This window comes from Oratosquilla oratoria, chromosome 6 (assembly GCF_046742065.1).
Source record: "Oratosquilla oratoria isolate Oo_2021 chromosome 6, ASM4674206v1, whole genome shotgun sequence".
Classification (NCBI taxonomy): Eukaryota; Metazoa; Arthropoda; class Malacostraca; order Stomatopoda; family Squillidae; genus Oratosquilla; species Oratosquilla oratoria.
Window position 1 is genome coordinate 79,011,152 of NC_134782.1, and position 23,428 is coordinate 79,034,579.

The window sequence follows — 23,428 nt, forward strand, 5'->3', positions numbered from 1 at the left end:
ATGGAACCCACCAAGGGACCGGGGGAGGTGGATAAGTTCGCCTACGCAGATGATGTTGGAATTATAGAGGCTGCTTCGGAGTCGTTTGCGGTAACGGTTGAACTATGGAACAAAGTTCTGCAAGACCATGAACTTAAACTCAACCTACAGAAGACAGAAGTAATGGTAGTTTCCCAACAAAATGAACCCCTCCAGATGGAAATTGACGAAATCATTTTGAAGCAGACCACGGCAGACAAATATTTGGGAGTTATGTACGATGACAAAGGAACCCACGAAGGAGCAATACTAGACAGAATTCAGAAGTACTCAGCAAACGTCACCTTCTTGTACCCCCTGTTGAAGGACAAATACATACCGGTAAAAATCAAGACAACAATTTATAAGACCATCCTCCAGGTTGACGACGAAAACGACATCCCGAGTGCAGGCAGCAGAGATGCGAGTCCTGCTTATGATCCATGGAGTCACAAGAAGGGACAGACTAAGAAATGAGACCATCAGGAGAGAGTTGGATGTGGAAAGCATAATCATTTACGTTGAAAGGACCCAGTTGCGGTGGTATGGACATATGAAAAGGATGGAGGAACATAGGACGCCGAGGAGGTAGTATCACTGGGTGCCCAACACAAGATGTCCCTAGCCAGGGAAGATCGAAGAAGAGGTGGGACCAAAACATTGACGAAGCCCTCAGAAAGCAGGGAAAATCGCTTGACGACATCTGTGCACGGGAGATGTTCCTTGACCGAGAGAACTGGAGGAGGCTGGTCGCTGACAGGCCTAACGGCCTACCGGGAGATGGGTGAGAAGGTGAGAAGTAGATCACCTCTTTCTCTTCTCTGCTCCAGTGTTGGTAGTTCCAATTTGAATAATCTTTATATGTATGTTAATTTGGAAAGATACAAATGCAGTGCTAATACTGAACTCAATTTGATCAGTTGGGTTGTAACATAGATTCAGTCTCCCCATTATTTTTATTTATTTATTTTTATTATATATATATATATACATACATACATACATATACCAAGGCTTTTTCCCCCTTCCAAGGGAGGTAGCCAAAAAGGGAAAGGCATAAAAACACTCCCACCCATTTCATCCCTAAATACACTCCACATCCCTCCCACCCTTCCTCTCATCTGAGCACCTCCTGGATGACGGGTCATCCCTGCACCCTGCCCACCGCCCTGGGTCAGAAGCAGTGTCGCAAGACACAGTACATCCACAGCAAGGCCGCTTCATTTAATCGGCGACCCCCCCTCTCCGTCCCCCTTTGCATATAAGGCGAGGACGGGGAGAAATCCCTTCGGGCTGCGTCAAAATTTACTCACACATACTACCCCACCCCCCATCATCCATATACAACCATTCTCCACTCACCTCTGTCTTCCGTCCTCTCCCTTCCTTCCTCAACAGACATTCCCCTCTTCCCCAAAGCCCCCTTCACCCCATCCATCCACCTCATCCTAGGACGTCCCCTCATGTTCACTCCCTCCACATCTGCCTTCCATACCTCATCTGCCTTCCATACCACATCTGCCTTCCATACCTCTTTTAATATATATATTATATATATATATATATTTTTTTTTTTTTTTTTTTTTTTTGAGAGAGAGAGAGAGAGAGAGAGAGAGAGAGAGAGAAGGGAGCTATTAAAAATTATTAAATTTATGTGGTGCTATTTGACACAGCCCAAAAGGATTTCTCCCCATCTTTTCTGCATGAGGGAACGCCGATTTAATGAACCAGCCCTGCTGTGGATATGTTGTGTCTTGTGACACTGCTTCTGGCCCAGGGCAGTGGACAAAATGCAGGGATGATCCGTCATCCAGGAGGTGCCAAGATAAGAGGGTGGAGGGGAGTGGAGTGTGATAGGAATGGAATGGGTGGGAGTGGTTTTTATGCCTTTGTTTTTCGGGTACCTCCCTTTTCGGGTACCTCCCTTGTAAGGGAGCCTTTGGTATATGTATGTATTGAGAAAATGCTGATTATTATCAATCGAGCTGTGAAAGTGCTAGACTGAATTTGACTGGTGAACCTGCCATGCCATCTATTGGATGGTTTTGTGGGAGGAGTTTTTGAAAGCCAGCCAAATGACGAATATAAGTGAGAGGAACTAAACTTATGTGGCGCTATTGACATGGAAATTTTGACCATAAGGTTAGAAAGCACACCAAATGATTCCAAAATGTATCAGTGATGTCAATGTCTACTGAATGCACTTGAAAAGGTGTATTTTGTGTTTGCTGTTGCAAGGGGAGTATATAGTGAAACGTTGGTACGACGATTTGCGTGTTTATTAATTGGTAGGTTATGCATACAGAGAGGGGCTGGGCACGTCATGTGCCTAAGAAGTCTAGAGAGTAACTGTCGGCGTAGGCGAAGACGTGGCTACGCCTAGTACACATATGAGAAGGAGCTTTGTTGGCCGTATGAAAGGGCTTTTGTACGGGGAGTGTTACTGCTGGTCAGGGCACGCCACTACACTATGCTAATACCCTATGCCAACTACACTGCTGCATCGCAGGACCATCGCGAGGGGTGTGTCTATTTGCGGTTTCGGCGTGCCCACTGGACTGGGGATAGTTCGGTGAGGTGACCATGTGGTGGACATCCCAGCGTTCCGTGAAACGGTTGAACACAGCGCTAGTAAATGGGGTGGGGGGGGGCCACCATCGGTGCGAAGGCGGAGGGGGACGCCCATCTCCCAGAAGTTCCGGATGACTCTGGTAGCCGCCGTGTCCTGGTCGCAGGGCACGATGACGGGCCAACCTGAAAGCCTGTCCGTTGTAACCAGGAATGACTACGTTGCGACGTGAAAGAAGTCGCCAGACACGGACTCGAAGGGCCGGGTGGGGTGGTCGTCGCACAGCAGGGGCTCTTGCTACTGGCTGCCACTTGGCATGGCTCGCAGGCCTCCACCGTGCTCTTGATGTCAGAGTCGATGCCGGCCCAGAAGACAGTTTGCCTTGCTCGTCGCTTGGTGGCTTCCGCACCGCGGTGGCTGTCGTGGAGGCGGGCCAGTGAGCGCTTCCGTCGGGCGGCGGGGACGACGTATAGCACCAGTTCCCCGTCAGCGGAGAGGGCGTCCCGGAGCCTCCAATATTGGAGGACGGAGCTGGGTAGGGCAAGGCGGTTGGGCGGGAGCCCGGAGGACACGCAGGTAAGCAGGGGCCGTAGGCGGAGTCCATCCGTGTTGCGGCTCGGAGTTCCTGGGGCGTTCTGTCGGCGTCGGGCGACGGACCGTCCCCTCGAGCGCCGGCCTTGCCGGCGACGACGCTCCTGACGTGCGCGGCGTGCTTGTCGCAGTCGGCCTCGTCCTCTGGCGTAGAGCGGGAGGCCGGGACTCGTGAGAGGGCGTCTGGGATGCAGAGCTACTTCCCAAAGCACCACTTCGCCGTGAGGACGAAGGTCGAGAGCCTTTCCTTAAGCCGCTGTAGGCGGGGGCTATCGGCGTTGTCCAGGGTGTAGGAGTTGAGAATGGGGATGAGCGGACGATGATCCGTCATCAGCGTGAAATGGGGCAGTTCAAACAGATATAGTTTGCATTTGAACGCAGCCCAGGTGACCGCAAGCATCTGCAGTTCGATAGTGGCGTATCGGGCTTCGCGAGCCACACTGGACGAGATGCAAGTACCCCTGACCATAGTCTTGGGGGATGGCGCACCCAATGCCGTAGAGGTGCGATGCATCTGTCTGCAGTACCACTGGCAGGGCTGGGTTGAAGGGCGTCAGTGCGGGCAGTGACAACAGAGCTCGCTTGACGTCGGTGAAAGCCTTATTGTGATCCGGGGTCCAGGTGAATGAGTGCTTAGGGCTCATTAGAGGCCGTAAGGGTTGAGCCATCGCTGCTATGGCCAGTGTGAAGTCCACCAGTTTATTTACCAAACCCAGGAAGGAGTGTAGATCAGTCAAGTTGGCGGGTGTGGAGAAGTCCCGTATGGCCCTGATCTTGTCCTCATTGGCGGAGGGGTGGTAGCCACAGAAGCTAAAACTGGGGATGGTGACCATGAATTTCTCCTTATTAAGGGTAATGCCGTGGCTGCAGCACCTGGTGAACATGTGGTGGATCCTCCAGAAGTGGGAAGGGAGATCCTTGTCAAACAGGAGGATGTTATCCTCCACTTTAACACAGTTGACTACACCTTGCAGAGTTGCATCTCCACGGAGGCAGTAGGTGTCGCCGGTGGCCTCAAATCTCATCGGTCCTCGGAAGTGTTTGTACCGCCCTTAAGGGGCGATGAACGTGGTCAGGTTCTGGCCCTCTTCTGCGAGGTCCATCTGCCAATAACCATGAAGGGCGTCCGCCGTCGTAAAATACCTGGCAGACGGGGTGACGCTGCGGACCGCCTCAAACGGTGTAGGACGGGATACCTGAGAGTTGAGTCTGGTCAGGTCCACCGTGATACGTACGCCGTTATTTTTGGCCACGAGGAACATCGGGTGGCGCCACTCCGAAGGTTCTTCACTGACAGGTGTGATGAGTCAGTTCTTCCCTCACTTGATCCTGAAATGCGAACGGTATCGGCCTGGGCGTGTGGATGACAAAGGGCACCTCTTTGGTTTTCAGATGGATTCTCATGGGGACCCACCGTCTTTCCTAGGGGGGGGGGGGTGCGGAGGTCATCATTGGAGACCAGCACGTCGCTGAATTCCCGTATGAAGTAGTCGCGAGCGGCGGGTGGTGAGCTGTCAACATGTAGTGTTAGCTCGACGCACCTATTCGCGTACGTCACCTCCAGGATAGGCTTCGGGAAGCCAGGCGGGATTATGGCCAACTCCCGACAGTGGCCGAAGGAGAGAACGGGGGGTTGGACCCTCTCGTAAACCCTTATGTCGGCGGTGCAGTCCCTGTGTCCGAGCATCAAAGTAGCTCGGAAGCATCTCACTGCGGAGGGCATCTGGGATCCGTCGGCCATGTATATCGGAGCCGAGAGCGGCGGCTATAAGCTGGCTCTGGATATCCCCAACATGCCCAGGTGCCGAGTGCCTATCACCGTGATGTCCGCACCTGTGTCAGGCAGCATAAGCAAACTCGAGGACACATTTTCGAAGCGTACGCGGACACTCACAAGTGCCGGCTTTTCCGGGGGAAGGGGCGGTGGTGCCGGGACTTGGCGACCCGTGGTGATTCTCGTCCCGATCTCTAATCGACTTGCAATACTTCTCCCACTGACCCTTTTTGTTGCAGGCGCGGCAGCGGGCGTCCCTGGCAGGCACTTGGAGATGCGAGGGTGGTGTCCCTTTTTTTTTTTTTTTTTTTTTTTTTTTTTTTTTTTTTTTTTTTTTTTTTTTTTTTTTTTTTTTTAATGATTTGCTGGAGATAAGACTCCAGCCCGGGCCTTAACCTGAAGGTGGCCCGGTCCTAAGCTAATTGATCCATCTTTTATCTAGATTGTTCCAGGTGGGGGGTGGTTCAATAGGAAGCGTATTCTAGTGGGGTTTGGGGAGTTTGTGATGTGCCTCACCACTCCTTCAGGAGTGAGAGGGGGGCGGAGGTCAATACGGATGGGGGCCGTGGATGCACATTCTATTAAGTAATGTTGAAGAGGTTGGGGAGTCTGCTCTCCGCAGAGGCGGCACTGTCTATCTCTCCGGACATTGTCTCCAAGTACCTGCCACCCGCAGGGGTAACCTAGTCGGAGCCTATGTAGTATGGACTCCACCCGTCTGTGTGCACCAATAGGGAAGTAGATGGGTTCGTATCTGGTTGTCAGATAATACCATTTGGCGGAGGCCGAGGTAGCGATGAGGTTGCTATGTCCCTCCTGTGCCATTATGCGCGTTCGCTTGGTGGACGCACTCCGTATTTGTGTCAAAGATGGTGTTACGGGTATTGTGATCTCTCCTCGTCTTGTGGCTGCTTTGGCTGCGTCGTCTGCCAAGGTGTTGCCTGGTATGTTAATGTGGCTAGGTATCCAATGAATGATGATTTTTCTATCCCTTTGGTGTAGTCGGGTGATCATGATTTCGATAGATGTCTGCAGAAAGAGGTTGTCTGCGCCAACTCCTCTCTGCAGGACATCTAGGGCTCCTTTGGAGTCGGTGTGGATTATTACGGCTTGTCTGTCTGTTGCTTGTGCGTGTTCTAACGCTTGTAGAACAGCAGCTAACTCCGTTTGTAAGGTGGAGCACCCATCACTCACTCGCCAGTGGTTTGTTTCCCCATTGTCTACAACGATGGCTGCCCCGCATCTGCCTGTGTTGGGGTCAACCGATCCATCAGTGTAGTATGTTATGCTGTTTGAAGGGGTGATAGCCTGTATTTCCTTGAGGACTTTGGGTCTTAATTTGTCCGGATCACAGTCGGCTTTCCTGGTTGTCATTGGAAAGGCTCGGAAGGTGGCTGGAGATGATTCCCAGGGGGGCGGGGGGACATAATCGGGGTGAGGACGGTCAAGCATGCGTCGTCGTACGATGGAGTGTAAATTGAGTTCGTGTATGGTGTTCGTGGCCCGTATGGTCCATAGGCGACGGGAAGTATGGGCTCTGTTGTTCAATGCATTTGTTAATGTTTCCCGTATATCACTTGTCCTATCAGTGCATAGGATCTTAACTAGGAGACAGGAGCACAGTCTTGTCGCACGTAGCCTTAACGGTGTGACGCCTGCCTCCTGTTGGAGGTTAGCAACTCGTGTCCAGGGGGGAGCCGCAGTTATAGTACGGAGAGCCTGGTTTTGTAGCGCTTCTAACTTGTTCCACGCTGTTTGTGGGAGGATGACGAGGGCCACCGCTGCGTAATCTACAATGGAGCGTACAGCTTGTATGTAGTACGTTCTTAGGACTCTGTGGCTTGCCCCTAGTTGTGGTCTTGTCATGGCCCGCATCAGGTTGAGTCGCAGTTTGGTGATATTCTTGAGGTGCTGAATTTCTTTGTGGAAAGTGAGCTGCGTGTCCACCCAAATACCCAAGTATTGGTATGCATTTACCCATTGCAGCGGAGTGTTCTGTACTTGGAGTGGAGTGGGTGGGGGTTCCTTTCCAATAGTCATGGCCTTTGACTTAGTGGGAGAGATTTTTAGCCCTAATCTCCCACACTCTTCCGTGATGCGATGTAGTGCATCTTGTGCTTTGTGGGTGATGTCATCTCTACCTGTAACCACTAATGCCAGGTCGTCTGCGTAACACAGGAGGTGTACATTTTCTCCAAGCTGTAGAAGGAGCAGATTTTCCACTAGCACATTGAAGAGTGTGGGACTAAGAACTCCCCCTTGTGGTGTTCCATTTTGCATCTGATGATAATCAGATAGGTGGCCTTGAAATCGGACTCTTGCTTTCCTGTCCCGCAGGTAATCGGACACCCAGGACATTAGTCTCCCCGTGATCCCTTTGGCTGCTAATGAGGCGAGTATGGCAGGAGCATTGGCCAGTTCAAAGGCCTTCTCGAGATCAAGAAATATTACAATGGCAGGGCCGTTGTTGATTAGACCAAGGAGTGTGGCTATGCAGTTTTGTGCTCCTACCCCCTTGGTAAAGCCATACATGTTGTGATGGAATGGTCCTATACGCCAAAGGAGACGATTTAGTACCATCCTCTCCGCCATTTTCCCAACGCAGGAGGTGAGGGAGATAGGTCTGTAATTGGCGGGGTCCTTGGGTTTAGGGATGGGGATGACATCTGCCCTCTTCCAGTCGACCGGGAGTCTTCCCTCCTCCCAGGAGGCATTGAAAAGCGCTAATGCTGCTAATTCTCCGGCAGGACCTAGGTGGTTGAGGAAGGAGTAGAGAATACCATCGCTACCTGGAGCGGTGTCCCTACTCTTCTTTTGTGCCTTTTCTAGTTCTTTCAGGGTAAATGGTTGGTCGGTAGGTCCCGCTTGAACCGAGGCAGTGGTTATTAGTGCCTCCCTGTTAGGTGTTAGTAGCGAGAGTTCTTGTCGAATAGTAGGGGGAAGTTGAGAGGGGGAGGAGCGGTCCCCAAACTGATGCGCTAATATTTGGGCCTGATGCCGGGGGTCGGGGTGAGTGGGGGAGCGTGAAGTAGTTCCGGAGGCTAACCTCAGTTTGTGCCATAGGTCTCGCAGGGTTGTCTGAGATGAAAAGGTAGCACACCATTCCAACCATTTCTCTTCACGTACTCTACGTGTGATCTCTCGGGCATGGCGAATGGCGGCTCTCAGTAGGTTCCTCGTTTCTAGCGATGGATAACGCCGGAGGAATTTCCTGAAGACGTTGATACGATGATTCTGCTCTTTAACGGTGTCATCGTAGTACCATCGATCAGCGTGTGTTCTAGAACCCGCCTTGGTTTGGGGGATGGTCTTACTTGCCGCAGTCTGTATGGCGGCTACGAAGTCTTCATTGATTCTGTCAAGGTCCTGCGGGGGAGTGTAGTTCTCAAACCATTCTTCTATAACTTTTTGGAAAGCCGTCCAATTTGCCTTCTTTATGTTCCATCGTGGAGCCGAAGAAGGGGTGGGTGGGGGAGGGTTGACCGTCAAGGTGGTGAGGACGGCAAAGTGATCGCTGGTGAGCTGGGCATCGACTTCCCAATGGGAATATTGGGTCAGCGCCGTTGATATGAAGGTGAGATCTAAGGGGCTCCCCAGGATGTGTGTTGGTTCACCGTTGTTTAGGAGTGTGATCTCTGGGATTTCGTCTAATAGAGTGGCAAGGTGGTGTCCTGATGCATTAGGGGGAAGGGGGGATTGGAAGGTAGAGTGGTGGGCGTTAAAGTCCCCGGCGATGAGTACGGGTTCGCGTGTTGTTAAGGTGAACAGTTCATCGGCTTCTAGCAGTGCCGGGCGAGGACGGTAGAGATTGTACATTACTAAAGTGTCAGTAGCGAGAGTGAGTTGGACGGCAAGTGTTTCCACCCCATTACCACAAGGAACCTCCTGTACTCTTACACTAGGTATGGTGGTACGGACGAGAGTGGCGAGACCGTGTGAATTTGGGCCTCGTGGGATGTGGTGAATCTGATACCCTGCTACTCGTAGTGGTCGGTGGTCGGGCCAATTTGTTTCCTGGAGGAAACATACATCCACATTTCTTGTGTGTAGTGCAGCTTGAAGGACGTGAACTTTTCCCACCAGTCCATTTATATTCCACTGTAGGAATTTCAGTGCTCTCCTAGATGGTGGGGGAGGAGGTTGATTTGGGAAGGGTGTGGGTGTGGTATGAGGTGGAGGAGGGGGTGGAGTAGGGGGAGGGGGGTGAGGGGCTGGGGGAAGACTTACGTCACTGTTATTTCTCCCTCGCTGCTGGTCATCTCCTCGGATGACGAGTCCTCGGCACTGCTGCTCGATGGCCCCGTGGAGGGGGAGTCTGGTATCTCGTTGTCCTCTAGGGAGGAGGCTGGGCTGTTTGGGGCTGGACTCTCGACGTTCATGTCCATGGTCTCTGGCAGTGAAGGTTTTTTTTTTCTCCTTGGGCGTGGGGAGTGAGATCTGTTCCTGTGAGGTTGTCACGGAGGCGTTGGTGTTCTGAGCCACAGGGGGTGTGAATTGTGTCTCGCTCTTCTTGGATGGTACGTTGTCCTTGTACGTCGTGGTAGTAGGGGGAGTGGTGTCTCCAGTGCTGCTCAAGTGGGTTGATAGGGGTGGGGGTGCTGGTGTGGGAGGGGTAACAGAGGCAGTAGGGGGAACTTGAGTTATGATGTGGTCCATAACTGCAGTTATTATTTCTGTTATTGGCGTGCACTGAACTCCCATGCACTTGGCGATGGCCGTCGCCATTGTGGTTATGAATTCCTTCATGTTGGCCTTGGGTATGATATAACTGTCGTTCTGTGCGGTGGAGAGGGGCTGGGGTGGCGCTGCTGTGCTCTTGGTTCGTGTTGGAGGAGGGGGGCGGGGGGGCGTTGTCCTGGGCAGCGGTTGTGGTTTGCTGGTGGGGAGCGGTGGAAATGTTGCCATTGTCATGAGAGGTGGTGGTGGGGCACTGGTTGCTTGTGGGGGGGCGCCCCACGCGGGGGTCCTGGGTATGATATTGTGGTTGTTTGTGGGAAGAGGTGCCTTTCTGTGTAGCTGTTTTACAGCGCAGTGTCCGCTCCAAACTGGGTGATCTTCTTTGCAGTTGGGACACTGTGGAGAGATCGCGACTCCGTCTTTGTGTTTTTGAAAACAGTTTTTTGAGTCGTGTGGGCCGCTGCAAATGGCACAGGTTGGTTTTCGGCTGCACCTGGTCTGATGGTGCCCGTATTGCTGGCATCTGTAGCAACGTAGTGGTTCTGGGATGAATGGGCGGAGTTTGTACTTGCCCCAATTTCCTAAGTCCAATTTTTTTGCGGGACAGTGCCCTGCAGATTGATGATAACCTGTCTGGTTGGTTCTTTGTTCACTGTGAGGCATCTTGTCGCGTCCAGGATCCTGGGGTGTTGTTTGATCCTGTGTATTGGGAACTCCAGCGGGTAACCTAGGAGGACGGCCTTGATTGGTTTCTCTTCTGGGGGCAGTGGGATGAGCGAGACAGTTTTCCCATTGAGGGACTGGATCTTTTGGAGGTACGTCGATGTTTCCAGGTTCTGGGGCGTTAGTACCAGCTCCTTTTGTAGGTTGGGACGAACAGTGAACCTCGCCTGTCTGTTGTCCAACTCTAATGCCATAACAACCTCGTAAGGGTTGGAAAACCCGGTGTTGGAGGGTACCTTGTATTTCATTATTTTTTGTGCTTTGCTGTTGCTTTGTGGGGGATGAGGAGCTGGAGCGGCCGCAGGGGGGGAGGTAGTCCCAGAGGGGGGGGGCGTAGCTACAGGGGGGGAGGTCAGCAGAGAGGGTTCGTGGACTACAGAGGTTGTGCTGGTCGATGGGGCGGGTTCCTGGGGCGTAGGCATTACAGTCGTTGGAGAGATGGATCGAGGTGCTTTCTGGGGAAGAGTCGGTGTGTCTTCTAGAGGGGTTGTGACGTCCATAGGTGGCTCTAGAGTTTCTTGGGCTATATCTGGCTCCAAGGAAGGAGGTGCTCTCTTTGCCGTTAGGCATTCTTCTTCTGAATCGCTGCCTAAAGCAATGTCCCTCTGTCGCTTCACTCCGGGGGGTACGGGTGTTGAGTTCATGACGTCGCTTGGCGTTGTTAAAGCAATCGCCAGCGCCGCCGTCCACTGACCACGAATCACCTAGGTCTGGCTTGGGTAAGTGCTGGTGAGGAGGGGGAGGTGGATACAGTTGTCCCGTGGCGATCGGCACACTGGCCGTCTCACGGGAAGGAGGAGGGGGGAGGGGGAGGGGGGGAGGAGGGAATAAGGCCCGCCCGTAGCCTTCGGGCCGGTAGCCTTGACAGGGTATAGCAGGGTACGAAAGTCTCGATGCGCAAACACGACGTGTCACCCACACGACACGCAAGAGGAAGACCTAACCTATGCCACCACTGAAGGAGAAAGGGTGAAACGATGTAGCAGTCCTTACTCTTAACTGACTTTAACAAACCTCGACGGGCTGCAGTCGCGAGTAAAGCTACTAACGGCAATAAGTACGAGCGTAGAGGAGCACGTCTTTCCAGTACGGACTCTCAACTCGGAATGGTGGTGTCCCTTGGTTCCGCAACTGTGACAGGTTCTGTTAGCCGCGCGGCATTTTCCGGGGTCGTGTCGGCGGCCGCAGGATTGACTGGGTCACGGGGAAGGTATCGGGGGGGGGGGGGGCTGCTGAGGCGGGGGTGCGTGCGATTGGCAGGATTGGCAGGGGTAGCTGGGTCGCGAGGAAGGTGCGGGCGGTTGCTGAGGCGGGGGTGCGGGCGCCTGGCGATGAGCCCTTTTATATGCCGAAACTCACCCTCGCCGACTCGTGCCAGCGGCAGTTGGTCACTACTTCCTGCAGCGAGGGAGCTGATGCGTTGCACGAGTTACTCGCTCCTGATGCTCATGAATATCACCATTTTCATCTGGACCTTCGCACAAGTGGCGGGGTTTCCGGTGCACAGGTCTATCTCCCTTGCTGTGTCCCTTACGCGGCGTTGAAGTCGTAGAAGGACTTGCCTTGCGCCTGTCTGTATCAAAACAGGTCGCGGCGGCGGAGAGCCTCGACTCGCGCGCCTCGGAGGTGGGATTGCAGCCGATCGAGCACCTCATTAGCCGAGAGCGGGGTATCGTGGGGAATGTCCAGAGAAATCTGCAAAATCGCCTGTACGCCAAGGGACAAGCACGATCTAAGCTGTATTAGCTGTATGTCGTGTGGCATCCCGTTAACGCCGGTCATAGTAGCGTAGTCGGCCCAGGCACGGCGCCACGGCAGGAACGACTGGAAGTGGACGTCAGCTTGCAAAAGCGGCGGGCGCGGGACCATCAGGTTGCCCGGCCTCTGAGGGGCGGGCGGCACTCCGGTGACAGGTGGGGCCGGGGTGGAATGAATCGGCGGCGGGTTCGATGGAAGGGATGTCATGCGGATGACGAAGGCTACGAGATGTTGCAGGGTCTTCGCCATTGTGTCGATTTTCGCGCGGACCTCTCAGTTCATTTTGTAAGGGTGGGCAACCCCCGGCCCACGAAGGCCTAGCGTCCGGCCCGGCACCCTGCCAGGCATTATTATTGCAATCCGGCCCGCAGAACTCCCAGCTAAAGGAGAGAGGGAAAAAATCCAATAAATATTATGTTTTCAAATAAATCTAATTATTGAATTACTTTATATTTCGTCAGTAATAGTAGTTGTAGTAGTAGTAATAGTAGTAGTAGTAGTAGTAGCAGCAGTAGTAGTGGTAATAGTAGTAGCAGTATGAAAATAAAGCATGAAAACAGTAATAATATAGAGTAGTAGTAGTAGGTAGGAATTTAAGCTAGATCAGATTAGCGAAGTACTAGAAAAGCCAAAGTTTACACTAAATTCTGCTCACCTTTTAATGGAGTTTCAAAATTGCAAACAAATTTACTTGAATATGAAATGTTAGAATTAAATACAGTTAACGAAATACATACATACATATACCAAGGCTTTTTCCCCCTTCCAAGGGAGGTAGCCAAAAAGGGAAAGGCATAAAAACACTCCCACCCATTTCATCCCCAAATACACTCCACACCCCTCCCACCCTTCCTCTCATCTGAGCACCTCCTGGATGACGGGTCATCCCTGCACCCCGCCCACCGCCCTGGGTCAGAAGCAGTGTCGCAAGACACAGTACATCCACAGCAAGGCCGCTTCATTTAATCGGCGACCCCCCCTCTCCGTCCCCCTTTGCATATAAGGAGAGGACGGGGAGAAATCCCTTCGGGCTGCGTCAAAATTTACTCACACATACTACCCCACCCCCCACCCCCCCTCCCATTCCTCCTCATGCAGTCACAACATCATCCATATACAACCATTCTCCACTCACCTCTGTCTTCCGTCCTCTCCCTTCCTTCCTCAACAGACATTCCCCTCTTCCCCAAAGCCCCCTTCACCCCATCCATCCACCTCATCCTAGGACGTCCCCTCATGTTCACTCCCTCCACATCTGCCTTCCATACCTCTTTTACTAGTCTTTCTTCACTCATTCTTTCCATGTGTCCAAACCATCCTAATATTCTTTCATCAACCCTCTCTCCCAAATCCTTTTTCACCCCTGTTCTCCTCCTCACCTCCTCATTTCTCACTCTATCTAGCCTAGTAACCCCCGCCATACTTCTCAGACACCTCATCTCAAACACATTCAAACTCCTTCTCTCTTCTTCTCTTATGTTCCACGTTTCTGCCCCATACAGTGCTGTTGGCACAATCACTCCTTCATACAGTCTCCTCTTAGCATCCATTCCCAAATGGCTAATGAAACCCAGAACTCCTATTGTGAGTTTTAATGAATTAAATAATTAAACACTAGAAATATATCTTGACATTAAATAAGGGTTTTAACAGTTGGATTTCATACATACATCCTATCTATTCCCAGCGCGCGTTCCTAGCTTAAGAAATTGTTAAAGTATTAGTACTTAATAAGCGTCTTGCTTGTGGAGACGTCTTCAATTAGCGTGGTCTCCTGCTGAGCTCCGACCGGCGCCGCTTCGTTTTGGTGGGGGCGGGGGGTGGACGGCCTGGGCGGGCGCTGTGATGGGCTTGTAAGTCACTTCATCGACGTATTCCCGGTCAATCGCACTACACTCAGAGTTTTTGCTTGAGGGGTTTATACCCAAATAATCGACACTCGATTTGCTCACAAGGATGTAAATCCCCAACAGTCACATGAGGGAGGAAAGGACACGATTGGTCTTCCGAGAACGAGCGGTCTGACCTCTTTTGATGAACTCGATGCTTAGACTGCCTGTGTCCTGCGGCAGGTCAGGTCAAGATGTCCGCTAGCCGGCTTCCGACGTTGCCAATAGTTCTACGTCTCCGTCCCTAGTTGTGAAGGGTACTACGAATAATGTTCATGTGGGAGGTGACACAGTTGCAATTGTTCCTTGAGGTAGACACTGTTCACGAGCGGGTTAGACACAATCCTAATTATTCTAATTGCCTAGCTTAAACAAATATGTGGCAGCGCGCAGGGGGGGGAGGGTGTGTGTTTGGGCGCGAAAACCGTTGAGCTTGGCTCTGAGAACACAAATCAAAAGGGGGGGGGTGTTTCTAGATAATTAGAAGTCTCTCCCTTCGTTAAGGCACTGAAATTGATTGTCAAAAATGACATGACAGATGAAGAGGATAACGAGGAGGAGAAAGGACAGGATGTAGCTACTAGAAGTCTTAAGGACTCTGGTAATTCCCCCGAGTATAGGGAACGAAGGGCTGAAACGGTGAGAAAACAGACGAGAAAATGGGAAGGGGGGACAGCGAGCCGGGTGTCACAATTTCAAAAATTGTGACACGGTTATGAACCAAAAGGGGGGGGGCGGTCTCCCCTATGGCCTGAAGCTGGGAGAAGAAGGCTGGTCATTCATCAAGAGTAGAGAGCCAGTTTCTGGCTTGCTAGGCGGCCGTTCTTCTTGGTCGTGCTCTTGTTAATGGAGCCGTTGTTGCTCGTTGAGTGACGTGGCTGAAGCTCTCGTTGTGACGTCGGTCATCGAGGCCGTGCGGGGTTGTAGCGTAGGTGGCGTGGTGAGGTACTCGTGTTCACAGGCGATTTCAGTCGGGTCGTTCGCCGCCGGGGAGGTTCCGTCGTCTACGGTGTCCGCTTCGCCTTCCCCCGAGGGGGGAAGGTGCTCCGCGGTCGGTTCGTGACGGCCCGCGTGGGGACGAGGGGGCGTGTCCGCGCTCAGATTGATTTCTAGAGGGATGATTCTTGTGACAGACCGCTCGTATTCTCCTTTAAGAGTGCGGACTCCTACGGAGCTGATGACGTCGTCTTCTCTGGGGACCGTAGCAGTGGTTCCAGGATCAAATGGTGTTATGTGAGGACCTCGAGCGTCATTATCAATTTGTGTAGTCCCAACGATGATCGGGACTGCTTTCGGTTCTGGAGGTGAAGTGTCATCTGGTGCCGTGGAAGTGCTGACTGACGTTCGTAAGATGGGAGCCGAGTGTAATGAAGAGGGGGTGGAGGTGGCTTCCGAGGCGTGGCCTACTGGGGGCGTGGCACAGGAGCTGTCGTGGTGAGAGCTGACAGACGTGGATGAAGTAGAAGCATAGGTGGCATCTTGTGTAATTTCTATGAGGACTGGTACTGGTTCCGGGTCCTGATATAAAGTGGCATCTGGTGCCGTGGAAGCGCGGACTGAAGTTCCTAAGATGGGAGCCGAGTGTAATGAAGAGGGGGTGGAGGTGGCTTCCGGGGCGTGGCCTACTGGGGGCGTGGCACAGGAGCTGTCGTGGTGAGAGCTGACAGACGTGGATGAAGTAGAAGCATAGGTGGCATCTTGTGTAATTTCTATGAGGACTGGTACTGGTTCCGGGTCCTGATATAAAGTGGCATCTGGTGCCGTGGAAGTGCGGATTGCAGCTTGCGGGACGGGAGCCGCGTGCATTGAAGAGGGGGTGCAGGCGACTTCCGGGGCGTGGCCTTCTGGGGGCGTGGCACAGGAGCTGTCGTGGTGAGAGCTGACAGACGTGGATGAAGTAGAAGCAGAGGTGGCATTTTGTGTAATTTCTATGAGGACTGGTACTGGTCCGGGTCCTGATATAAAGTGGCATCTGGTGCCGTGGAAGTGCGGATTGCAGCTTGCGGGACGGGAGCCGCGTGCATTGAAGAGGGGGTGCAGGCGACTTCCGGGGCGTGGCCTTCTGGGGGCGTGGCACAGGAGCTGTCGTGGTGAGAGCTGACAGACGTGGATGAAGTAGAAGCAGAGGTGGCATCTTGTGTATTTTCTATGAGGACTGGTACTGGTTCCGGGTCCTGAGATAAAGTGGCATCTGGTGCCGTGGAAGTGCTGACTGAAGTTCGTAAGATGGGAGCCGAGTGCGATGAAGAGGGGGTGCAGGTGGCTTCCGGGGTGTGACCTACTGGGGGCGTGGCACAGGAGCTGTCGTGGTGAGAGCTGACAGACGTTGATGTGGTGGGAGCAGAGGTGCTCTGAGAGCTTGGAGTGTCAGTGGCAACATGTGAATTCTCAATGACGAGGACTGGTGCTGGTTCCGGGTCCTGATGCAAGGTGATATCAGGTACAGCGGAAGTTTGAACCGACGTCGTGATAGGGACTGTGGTCGTCAGAGGGTGCTCAAGCACTGCTTCAGTGGGTGCTGAAGAGGGTTCCAAGACGGTTGGAGTGACAAGGATGGGAGCCATGTAGATTGAAGAGGGAGCACTGGTGGAAGCAGGGGCGTGGGTTACCTCTGGCGGTGCTCTGAGGGCGTCGTGGGAGCTGGTAGAGGTTGATGGTGTGGGGGTTGAGGTGCCATCTTGGATTGCTCTCGTGCCAAGTGGCGCTGGTTGCAACGGAGGATGGTAGGGGGACTGGTGTGGAGGGGGGTAGGCCCCCGGATACTGATAGAAGGGGGGGGGTAATATGGATGGTATCCTGGAGCTTGTGGGTAACCAGCAGGAGGCTGAGATGAAGCCGCGCTGTAGGGGGGAGTGTGGGCGTGGCTTAACGGAGACTGGTTCCAGAGGTGAGAAGGAACTGCATTCTGCGTAGGTGAAACGATGATGCCATTGTTTGTTATGCTGATGGCTTGAGGGCATAGGGGGGCCTTATGGCGCTGGCCACATTTCATACAGCCTGCTTGGAAGTCGCAGCGGTTCTTCAGATGCCTGTTCGAGTAGCAGATGGTACACTTGTTTAGTGCTAAAAGTCTGTTGGTGCGGGTGGAGATATCCGGGTACGTCGTACAGTGTGACGGCCTATGTGGGCCGCCGCAAAACAAACAGTTGGCGCGGTGCTGTGCTTCGTCGGGGACCGCAGGTGCCGGTTGTGGGGGTGTGGGTACAGGCCGTCCAGTGCTGTGCCTTGACATATGACCTTGACTCCCCGGTGGCGTCGGAGCACTCGTCAATGTCTGTCGAGGCTGGCGTGTTGATGATTGAGTAGGAACGGGTGTAGGGGTCGCTGCGGCAACTGGGCGTACCAACACCGGGGTATGGAGTCGACTGCCCGTGATGGCACCCGAGTAAACTTTGAGTGCTGATTGAAGCTCTGGTGCACTAAGTTCAGAAGTGCCTTTGAACAGGTATATTGACGAAAGAACCTGTCGGGGTAGTTTCGGCACTAGGACATCCTCTACAAATTCATCGGAGAGGGCTTGTCCTACTGCGTTCCTGTACCTTTCGCCCAACTCGTCCCAATCGGCGAGGAACCTTGACAAGTCCTCACATTCGTCCGTAGGTGCGGGAATGGCGACGAGGCGTTCCTTCAGACTTCTTCGTACTGCCAAGGGCTTGTCATAGGCATCATGCAGCCGTCGGATGGTGTGTTCATACGCGGTGTTGTTGAACACGGGGTATCCAACAAGGCGCTTGGCACGCCCCGTTAGAGAGCGCATGAGAGCGCTGAACTTTTCTCCCTCTGTGTATCTATTGCTTTCGTGAACAACTGTCTTGAAAATGCTCCACCAGCTGGAGAACATTTCCATATCCCCATCGAAAGAGGGTGGATGGAGTTCTTCCCTTATGTATGTGACAAGGGAGCTTTGATTAAGCTGGCTGTTTGACGCTTGAACGGCGGTATCTGCGCCGTTCACTCGCGCATCTGCGCGGACTTTTAGGTTTAAAAGGACCTTGTGCGGTCTCAATTCCTGTTTGAGTTTTGTAAGTTGATCATCGAGAGGGTGACGGGCCCAGGCGGTCTCCAATAACCGCCATGTTTGGTGATGGTCTTGACCTTGATGAATTTCCGTTGCTGCACTGGGACTCAGGCTCTCAATGTTGATAGTCCCGTACGCGTCAGCATATTCCGTGACAGCGTCAAGGAAATTCTGCGTGATGGCAATGAGTTCGGTCAGTGTTGCGTTCGTAATTGCGTCTTCGTTAGGGCTGTAGTAAGACATGGTGGCCGCCGAATAATGCACTGGCACAATAGGCTGATTCTATGTGAAAAGGTGGCCGTCTGAGTATGCTTGCGGTCACTGAATCATAAGCCGAGAGGGGGGGTGGGGGTCCGCTCTCTCTCTAAAGAACGATGCAATTAGAGTCGAGCGAAAGAATCGCACAACGAAAATGGAGAATCGAAGGGGGTGACTACAGAAGATTGTGCTGTCATACGAGCTGGTCTGACAAAGGAGGTGGGAGAGAGGTTACTCGCGTGAAACCGCGAAAGTTTAAAAATAAGGCCGCTTGATTCCGGGCCGAAGCGAGCCGTTAGCGTCAGGTCATCCGTAACGGTAACGGCTAGGCTTAACATAAGGACGTGGTGGCGGATGGCGCCAAAAAGGGAGGCTTAACTATAACGCCGCTTTCAGAAGGCTGGGCCGAGCCGAAACTAAATTAAGCCGAAAATGGCTGGACTTAAAATTACGATGTGCGGCTGAGGATGCCGCTGAATGAAGTCGCCGGGCGGAATTACCCGTGAAAAAGGGACCAGTGTAATTTCAGCACAATCTAATTCTACTTAGGGGGCGGAATGTTGCCCAAGAGAAAGGTAAAAGTAGGAAGGGTAAATTAATGTGACATAAAATTACTATATCATGGTTGACCTCGTGCGTGCCTTAACGAGCAGGAGTGACTCCTGTACAGTGCATTGAGTTGCTAACCTATGCGCAGGGAAACATGTTGTGATTTTCTTAATGAGTTGTCATACTGATTATTGAACTTGTCAGGACACTTTACTTGATTAACTAGTCTGTACATAGGTAATGGATTGAATATCCGGTTCGAAGGACCACTAGCGAGCACGTGATGCAAATTCCTGGACAGTGGAAGAAGGTGGTAGATGAGGTGGTGTGGGTAACACGCACCTTAAGTGATTGATGAAGGGAGGGGGAAGATAGCTGCAGTTGGGGAACCGAAGTCCAGGCGATTTGTATCGCATCTCGGGACCACTCGCCTTCCCTCCAAGGCAAGCGTGAGAGTAAATCAAAGAGGGGGGAGGGGTATGATGGGACAACTCATTAAGTGAACCGTCCTAGGCTAATGAAACCCAGAACTCCTATTGTGAGTTTTAATGAATTAAATAATTAAACACTAGAAATATATCTTGACATTAAATAAGGGTTTTAACAGTTGGATTTCATACATACATCCTATCTATTCCCTGCGCGCGTTCCTAGCTTAAGAAATTGTTAAAGTATTAGTACTTAATAAGTGTCTTGCTTGTGGAGACGTCTTCAATTAGCGTGGTCTCCTGCTGAGCTCCGACCGGCGCCGCTTCGTTTTGGTGGGGGCGGGGGGTGGACGGCCTGGGCGGGCGCTGTGATGGGCTTGTAAGTCACTTCATCGACGTATTCCCGGTCAATCGCACTACACTCAGAGTTTTTGCTTGAGGGGTTTATACCCAAATAATCGACACTCGATTTGCTCACAAGGATGTAAATCCCCAACAGTCACATGAGGGAGGAAAGGACACGATTGGTCTTCCGAGAACGAGCGGTCTGACCTCTTTTGATGAACTCGATGCTTAGACTGCCTGTGTCCTGCGGCAGGTCAGGTCAAGATGTCCGCTAGCCGGCTTCCGACGTTGCCAATAGTTCTACGTCTCCGTCCCTAGTTGTGAAGGGTACTACGAATAATGTTCATGTGGGAGGTGACACAGTTGCAATTGTTCCTTGAGGTAGACACTGTTCACGAGCGGGTTAGACACAATCCTAATTATTCTAATTGCCTAGCTTAAACAAATATGTGGCAGCGCGCAGGGGGGGGAGGGTGTGTGTTTGGGCGCGAAAACCGTTGAGCTTGGCTCTGAGAACACAAATCAAAAGGGGGGGGGGTGTTTCTAGATAATTAGAAGTCTCTCCCTTCGTTAAGGCACTGAAATTGATTGTCAAAAATGACATGACAGATGAAGAGGATAACGAGGAGGAGAAAGGACAGGATGTAGCTACTAGAAGTCTTAAGGACTCTGGTAATTCCCCCGAGTATAGGGAACGAAGGGCTGAAACGGTGAGAAAACAGACGAGAAAATGGGAAGGGGGGACAGCGAGCCGGGTGTCACAATTTCAAAAATTGTGACACTGGCTTCACTGGAAGAGATCGAAGGTTTGAGAAAAAAAAAATCGGCAGTTGTTGGAAATATTGGATTTATAAAGTCAACTTTCAACATCATCGTTCTTGAGAATATTCTGTCGTCAGCAATCGTCAAATTTCATTCTTCAAATCGAGTTCAAAGTCAACTGTCATATTCATCAATCGTCAACCGTGTATTATCGAATTCAAGCTTCAAATCCAGTTCAAGTCGTCATTTGTCAACTCAAATTTTCACAAACCTCCTGTGTGATATATCAGACGGTGTCTTTAGTTTATCGTTCAGGTCGGACAATCATGTAATTAAAATCTGCTAAACAACATCCGCTGGCAGATAATGTTTTGGCAACTCTGCCCCTCACTGCACGGTCTATGACCCTGCCACTGCCAGAGCAGCCACACGCCAGCGGTCAGTGTCCGTTAGACTTTCACGTTGATACAAGGTACGTAAGCTTTTTGGTCAATACAGATAAATTACAGTTATTTCTTTTAAAAAACCAATTACAACTAAAATTATTTAGCTACTAATTAATCATATTTAAATTAGATGACGTACATTTACAATCAATACACCATTATTTCGCTTTTTCATTGTTGATATACCTCATTTTCTTTTCAGCTCATCATGTCTGCGACCCAGCGTGTTAAGAAGAGGAAAGTGGACCTCGAACATCGGACCTTCAACCCTGAGTGGGAGTACTACTTCTTCATCGAGCGCTTTGGACAGGCCCAGTGCCTCATATGCATGAAGACTGTGGCTGTCCAACAAGAGTAGAACATGCGCCGCCACTGGGAGACAGAGCACCTATCGTCAAACTTTGCGTCGATGTCTGCCGCCGAGAGGAAGGACGCCAACGTTAGACTATCAGGAAACCTGCAGAAACAAACTTCGCTCTTCCGAAAGCAGAATGCTGTGGCTGAAAAGGTGACGCGCACCAGTTATAAAGTCTCCCGCATCCTTGCTCGCCGAATGAAGCCATTCGTGGATGGGGACTTTATCAAGGAATGCCTCCTCGCTGTAGTGGACTCCGTCTGTCCAGAGCAGCGTTCTGCCTTTGAGAACATGAGCCTTTCGTCCCGCACCGTTCGTCGTCGCATCGAGGATATGTTGGACAACGTGCATGACTCACTCAAAACACGCAGCTCGAACTTCGTCGCCTTTTCCCTCGCCCTGGATGAGAGCACCGACACAAAGGACACGGCCCAGCTGACCGTTTTCATCCGCGGCGTCACCGCTGACCTCCAGGTGTGTGAGGGATTCCTCCAGCTTGTCCCGCTGCGCGGCACCACCACTGGGCAAGACATCTGCGACGCCGTGCTTCAGTGTGTTGATCAGCACTCCCTGGGCCTCTACCGTCTTGTGTGCGTGACGACCGACGGTGCCCCGGCAATGGTTGGGGAGGAGAAGGGTGCCGCCTCGCTGCTAGTGCGCCACTGTGAAACCGCCGGATACACTCAACCCATTAACCTGATGCACTGCATCATCCACCAAGAGTCCCTGTGCGCAAAGTCTGCCAACCTCGTTGATGTCATGTTTGTCGTGGTGAAAGTCGTCAACTCCATCCTCTCCCGCAGCCTTAATCACGGTCAGTTCCAGGTACTGATGGACGAAGTGAACGTGCACTACAACGACCTGCTCTACTTCTGCGAGGTACGCTGGCTGAGTCGTGGGGCCATGCTCTCTCGTTTGTGCGACCTACAGCAGGAGATTGCCACCTTCCTACGTCAGAAGAACCTTCCCCACGCAGATCAATTCTCTGATCCGCGGTGGCTAGCTCGCCTGGTCCTGATCACGGGCATCACGGCGCACCTGAACGCCCTCAACATGATGCTGCAACGCAAAGATATTCTCGTGGCAGACATATATGCGCACATCACAGCCTTCGAGGTTAAGCTGCGCTTGTCAGTTTGTGTATTTTCCTTGCTTTACTACTTGTGCCCCTGACGAAGTGGACCTAGACACTTGCGTTAGTGTCGTCACCTCTGCGTGAGGAATTTGCTTCCCGTTTTGCAGGAGTCTGGGTGCTGGCTGCGGGCTTCAAGCTTTTCACTGATTCCTTTGACTTCCCCGTGGAAGACGTCCCTGCCTCCCTGTAGATGGAGTTGGTGGAGTTGCAGAACAACGATGAAATGAAGGCGAAGTTCCGCACCTCTTCTCCGTTGTCCTTCTTCCGCGACATCGTCCTCCCTTCTAACAATTTTCAAAAATACATTGCGCATGTTCAACACATTGTGGCCATGTTCGGCAGCGCCTACTGTTGCGAACAGCTCTTCTCCAAAATGAAGTACACGAAGTCTTACCTTCGCTCCCAACCCTCAGACCGCCACCTCAATAACATTCTTCTGTCTACCTCAACCATCGAGCCAGACATAGAAATACTTCTTCATGGCATACAGCACCAGCAGTCTCATTGACTTGTAGGGTGTTCAATGCAATTCTTGTATAATCTATTCATTGTATTCAATGTATTGTACAAAATAGAGTCATTCTGGGGATTTCGTTTTTCACTCCGGCCCGCGGCCTCCTTCCAAAAGTCTCGTCTGGCCCTCACTCTGAAAAGGTTGCCCGCCCCTGATCTAGCATCACCGCTATGCGTTGTCCGACGTCTCCGTCACCATCACGTGGAGGCGTCACGTTCGATGTGAGCGCAGACGGGGCAGGTAATTCGACGTCGTCCTCCAGCGATAGAGATGAATCACTCCATTGTGCCATGGTCCGGACTGGGGAGCGTGGCCTACGTGAGCCAGCTGGGGTGTAGCGTGACGTAACCGTCGTTCTCTATGTGGGTTGCGGTCGCGTCGGGTGCGATCTGCCGAGAGGCTCAGTAAACAAGGGGATGGGGTGAGGGCCTCTGTTCGTACCTCTACGGGCCCACGAAAGCGCGTCACACTATTGAACGACACTACACTGCACTCACGGTCCAGCATGCACATTGTTGAACGGCACTGCACTCACGGTCCAGCATACGCACTGTTGCACGGTTCCTTCAACATCCCATCCACGTAAGCGCCACCGGATCGTGTGTTGTCACATTACTGT

At 52.1% G+C, this 23,428-nt stretch overlaps 3 protein-coding genes across 3 annotated transcripts; all 3 read left to right on the forward strand.

Annotated features, from left to right (window-relative positions):
- Window positions 1–495, forward strand: LOC143026119 (uncharacterized). Its single transcript, XM_076186120.1, has one exon. It carries the CDS (start codon window positions 1–3, stop codon window positions 493–495), a length of 495 nt encoding a protein of 164 aa, XP_076042235.1.
- Window positions 496–19,209: 18,714 nt separating this feature from the next.
- On the forward strand, window positions 19,210–23,428 carry LOC143026211 (general transcription factor II-I repeat domain-containing protein 2B-like). Its single transcript, XM_076186236.1, has 2 exons — window positions 19,210–20,831; window positions 21,008–23,428. Exon 2 carries the CDS (start codon window positions 21,167–21,169, stop codon window positions 22,331–22,333), a length of 1,167 nt encoding a protein of 388 aa, XP_076042351.1. The 5' UTR covers window positions 19,210–20,831; window positions 21,008–21,166; the 3' UTR covers window positions 22,334–23,428.
- Window positions 22,486–22,803, forward strand: LOC143026120 (general transcription factor II-I repeat domain-containing protein 2-like). Its single transcript, XM_076186121.1, has one exon. It carries the CDS (start codon window positions 22,486–22,488, stop codon window positions 22,801–22,803), a length of 318 nt encoding a protein of 105 aa, XP_076042236.1.

What these genes read in the sequence shown, in the direction of transcription:
- LOC143026119 (XM_076186120.1), top strand. Translation starts at nt 1, where the DNA reads ATGGAACCCACCAAGGGACCGGGGGAGGTGGATAAGTTCGCCTACGCA.
- LOC143026211 (XM_076186236.1), top strand. Translation starts at nt 21,167, where the DNA reads ATGCGCCGCCACTGGGAGACAGAGCACCTATCGTCAAACTTTGCGTCG.
- LOC143026120 (XM_076186121.1), top strand. Translation starts at nt 22,486, where the DNA reads ATGGAGTTGGTGGAGTTGCAGAACAACGATGAAATGAAGGCGAAGTTC.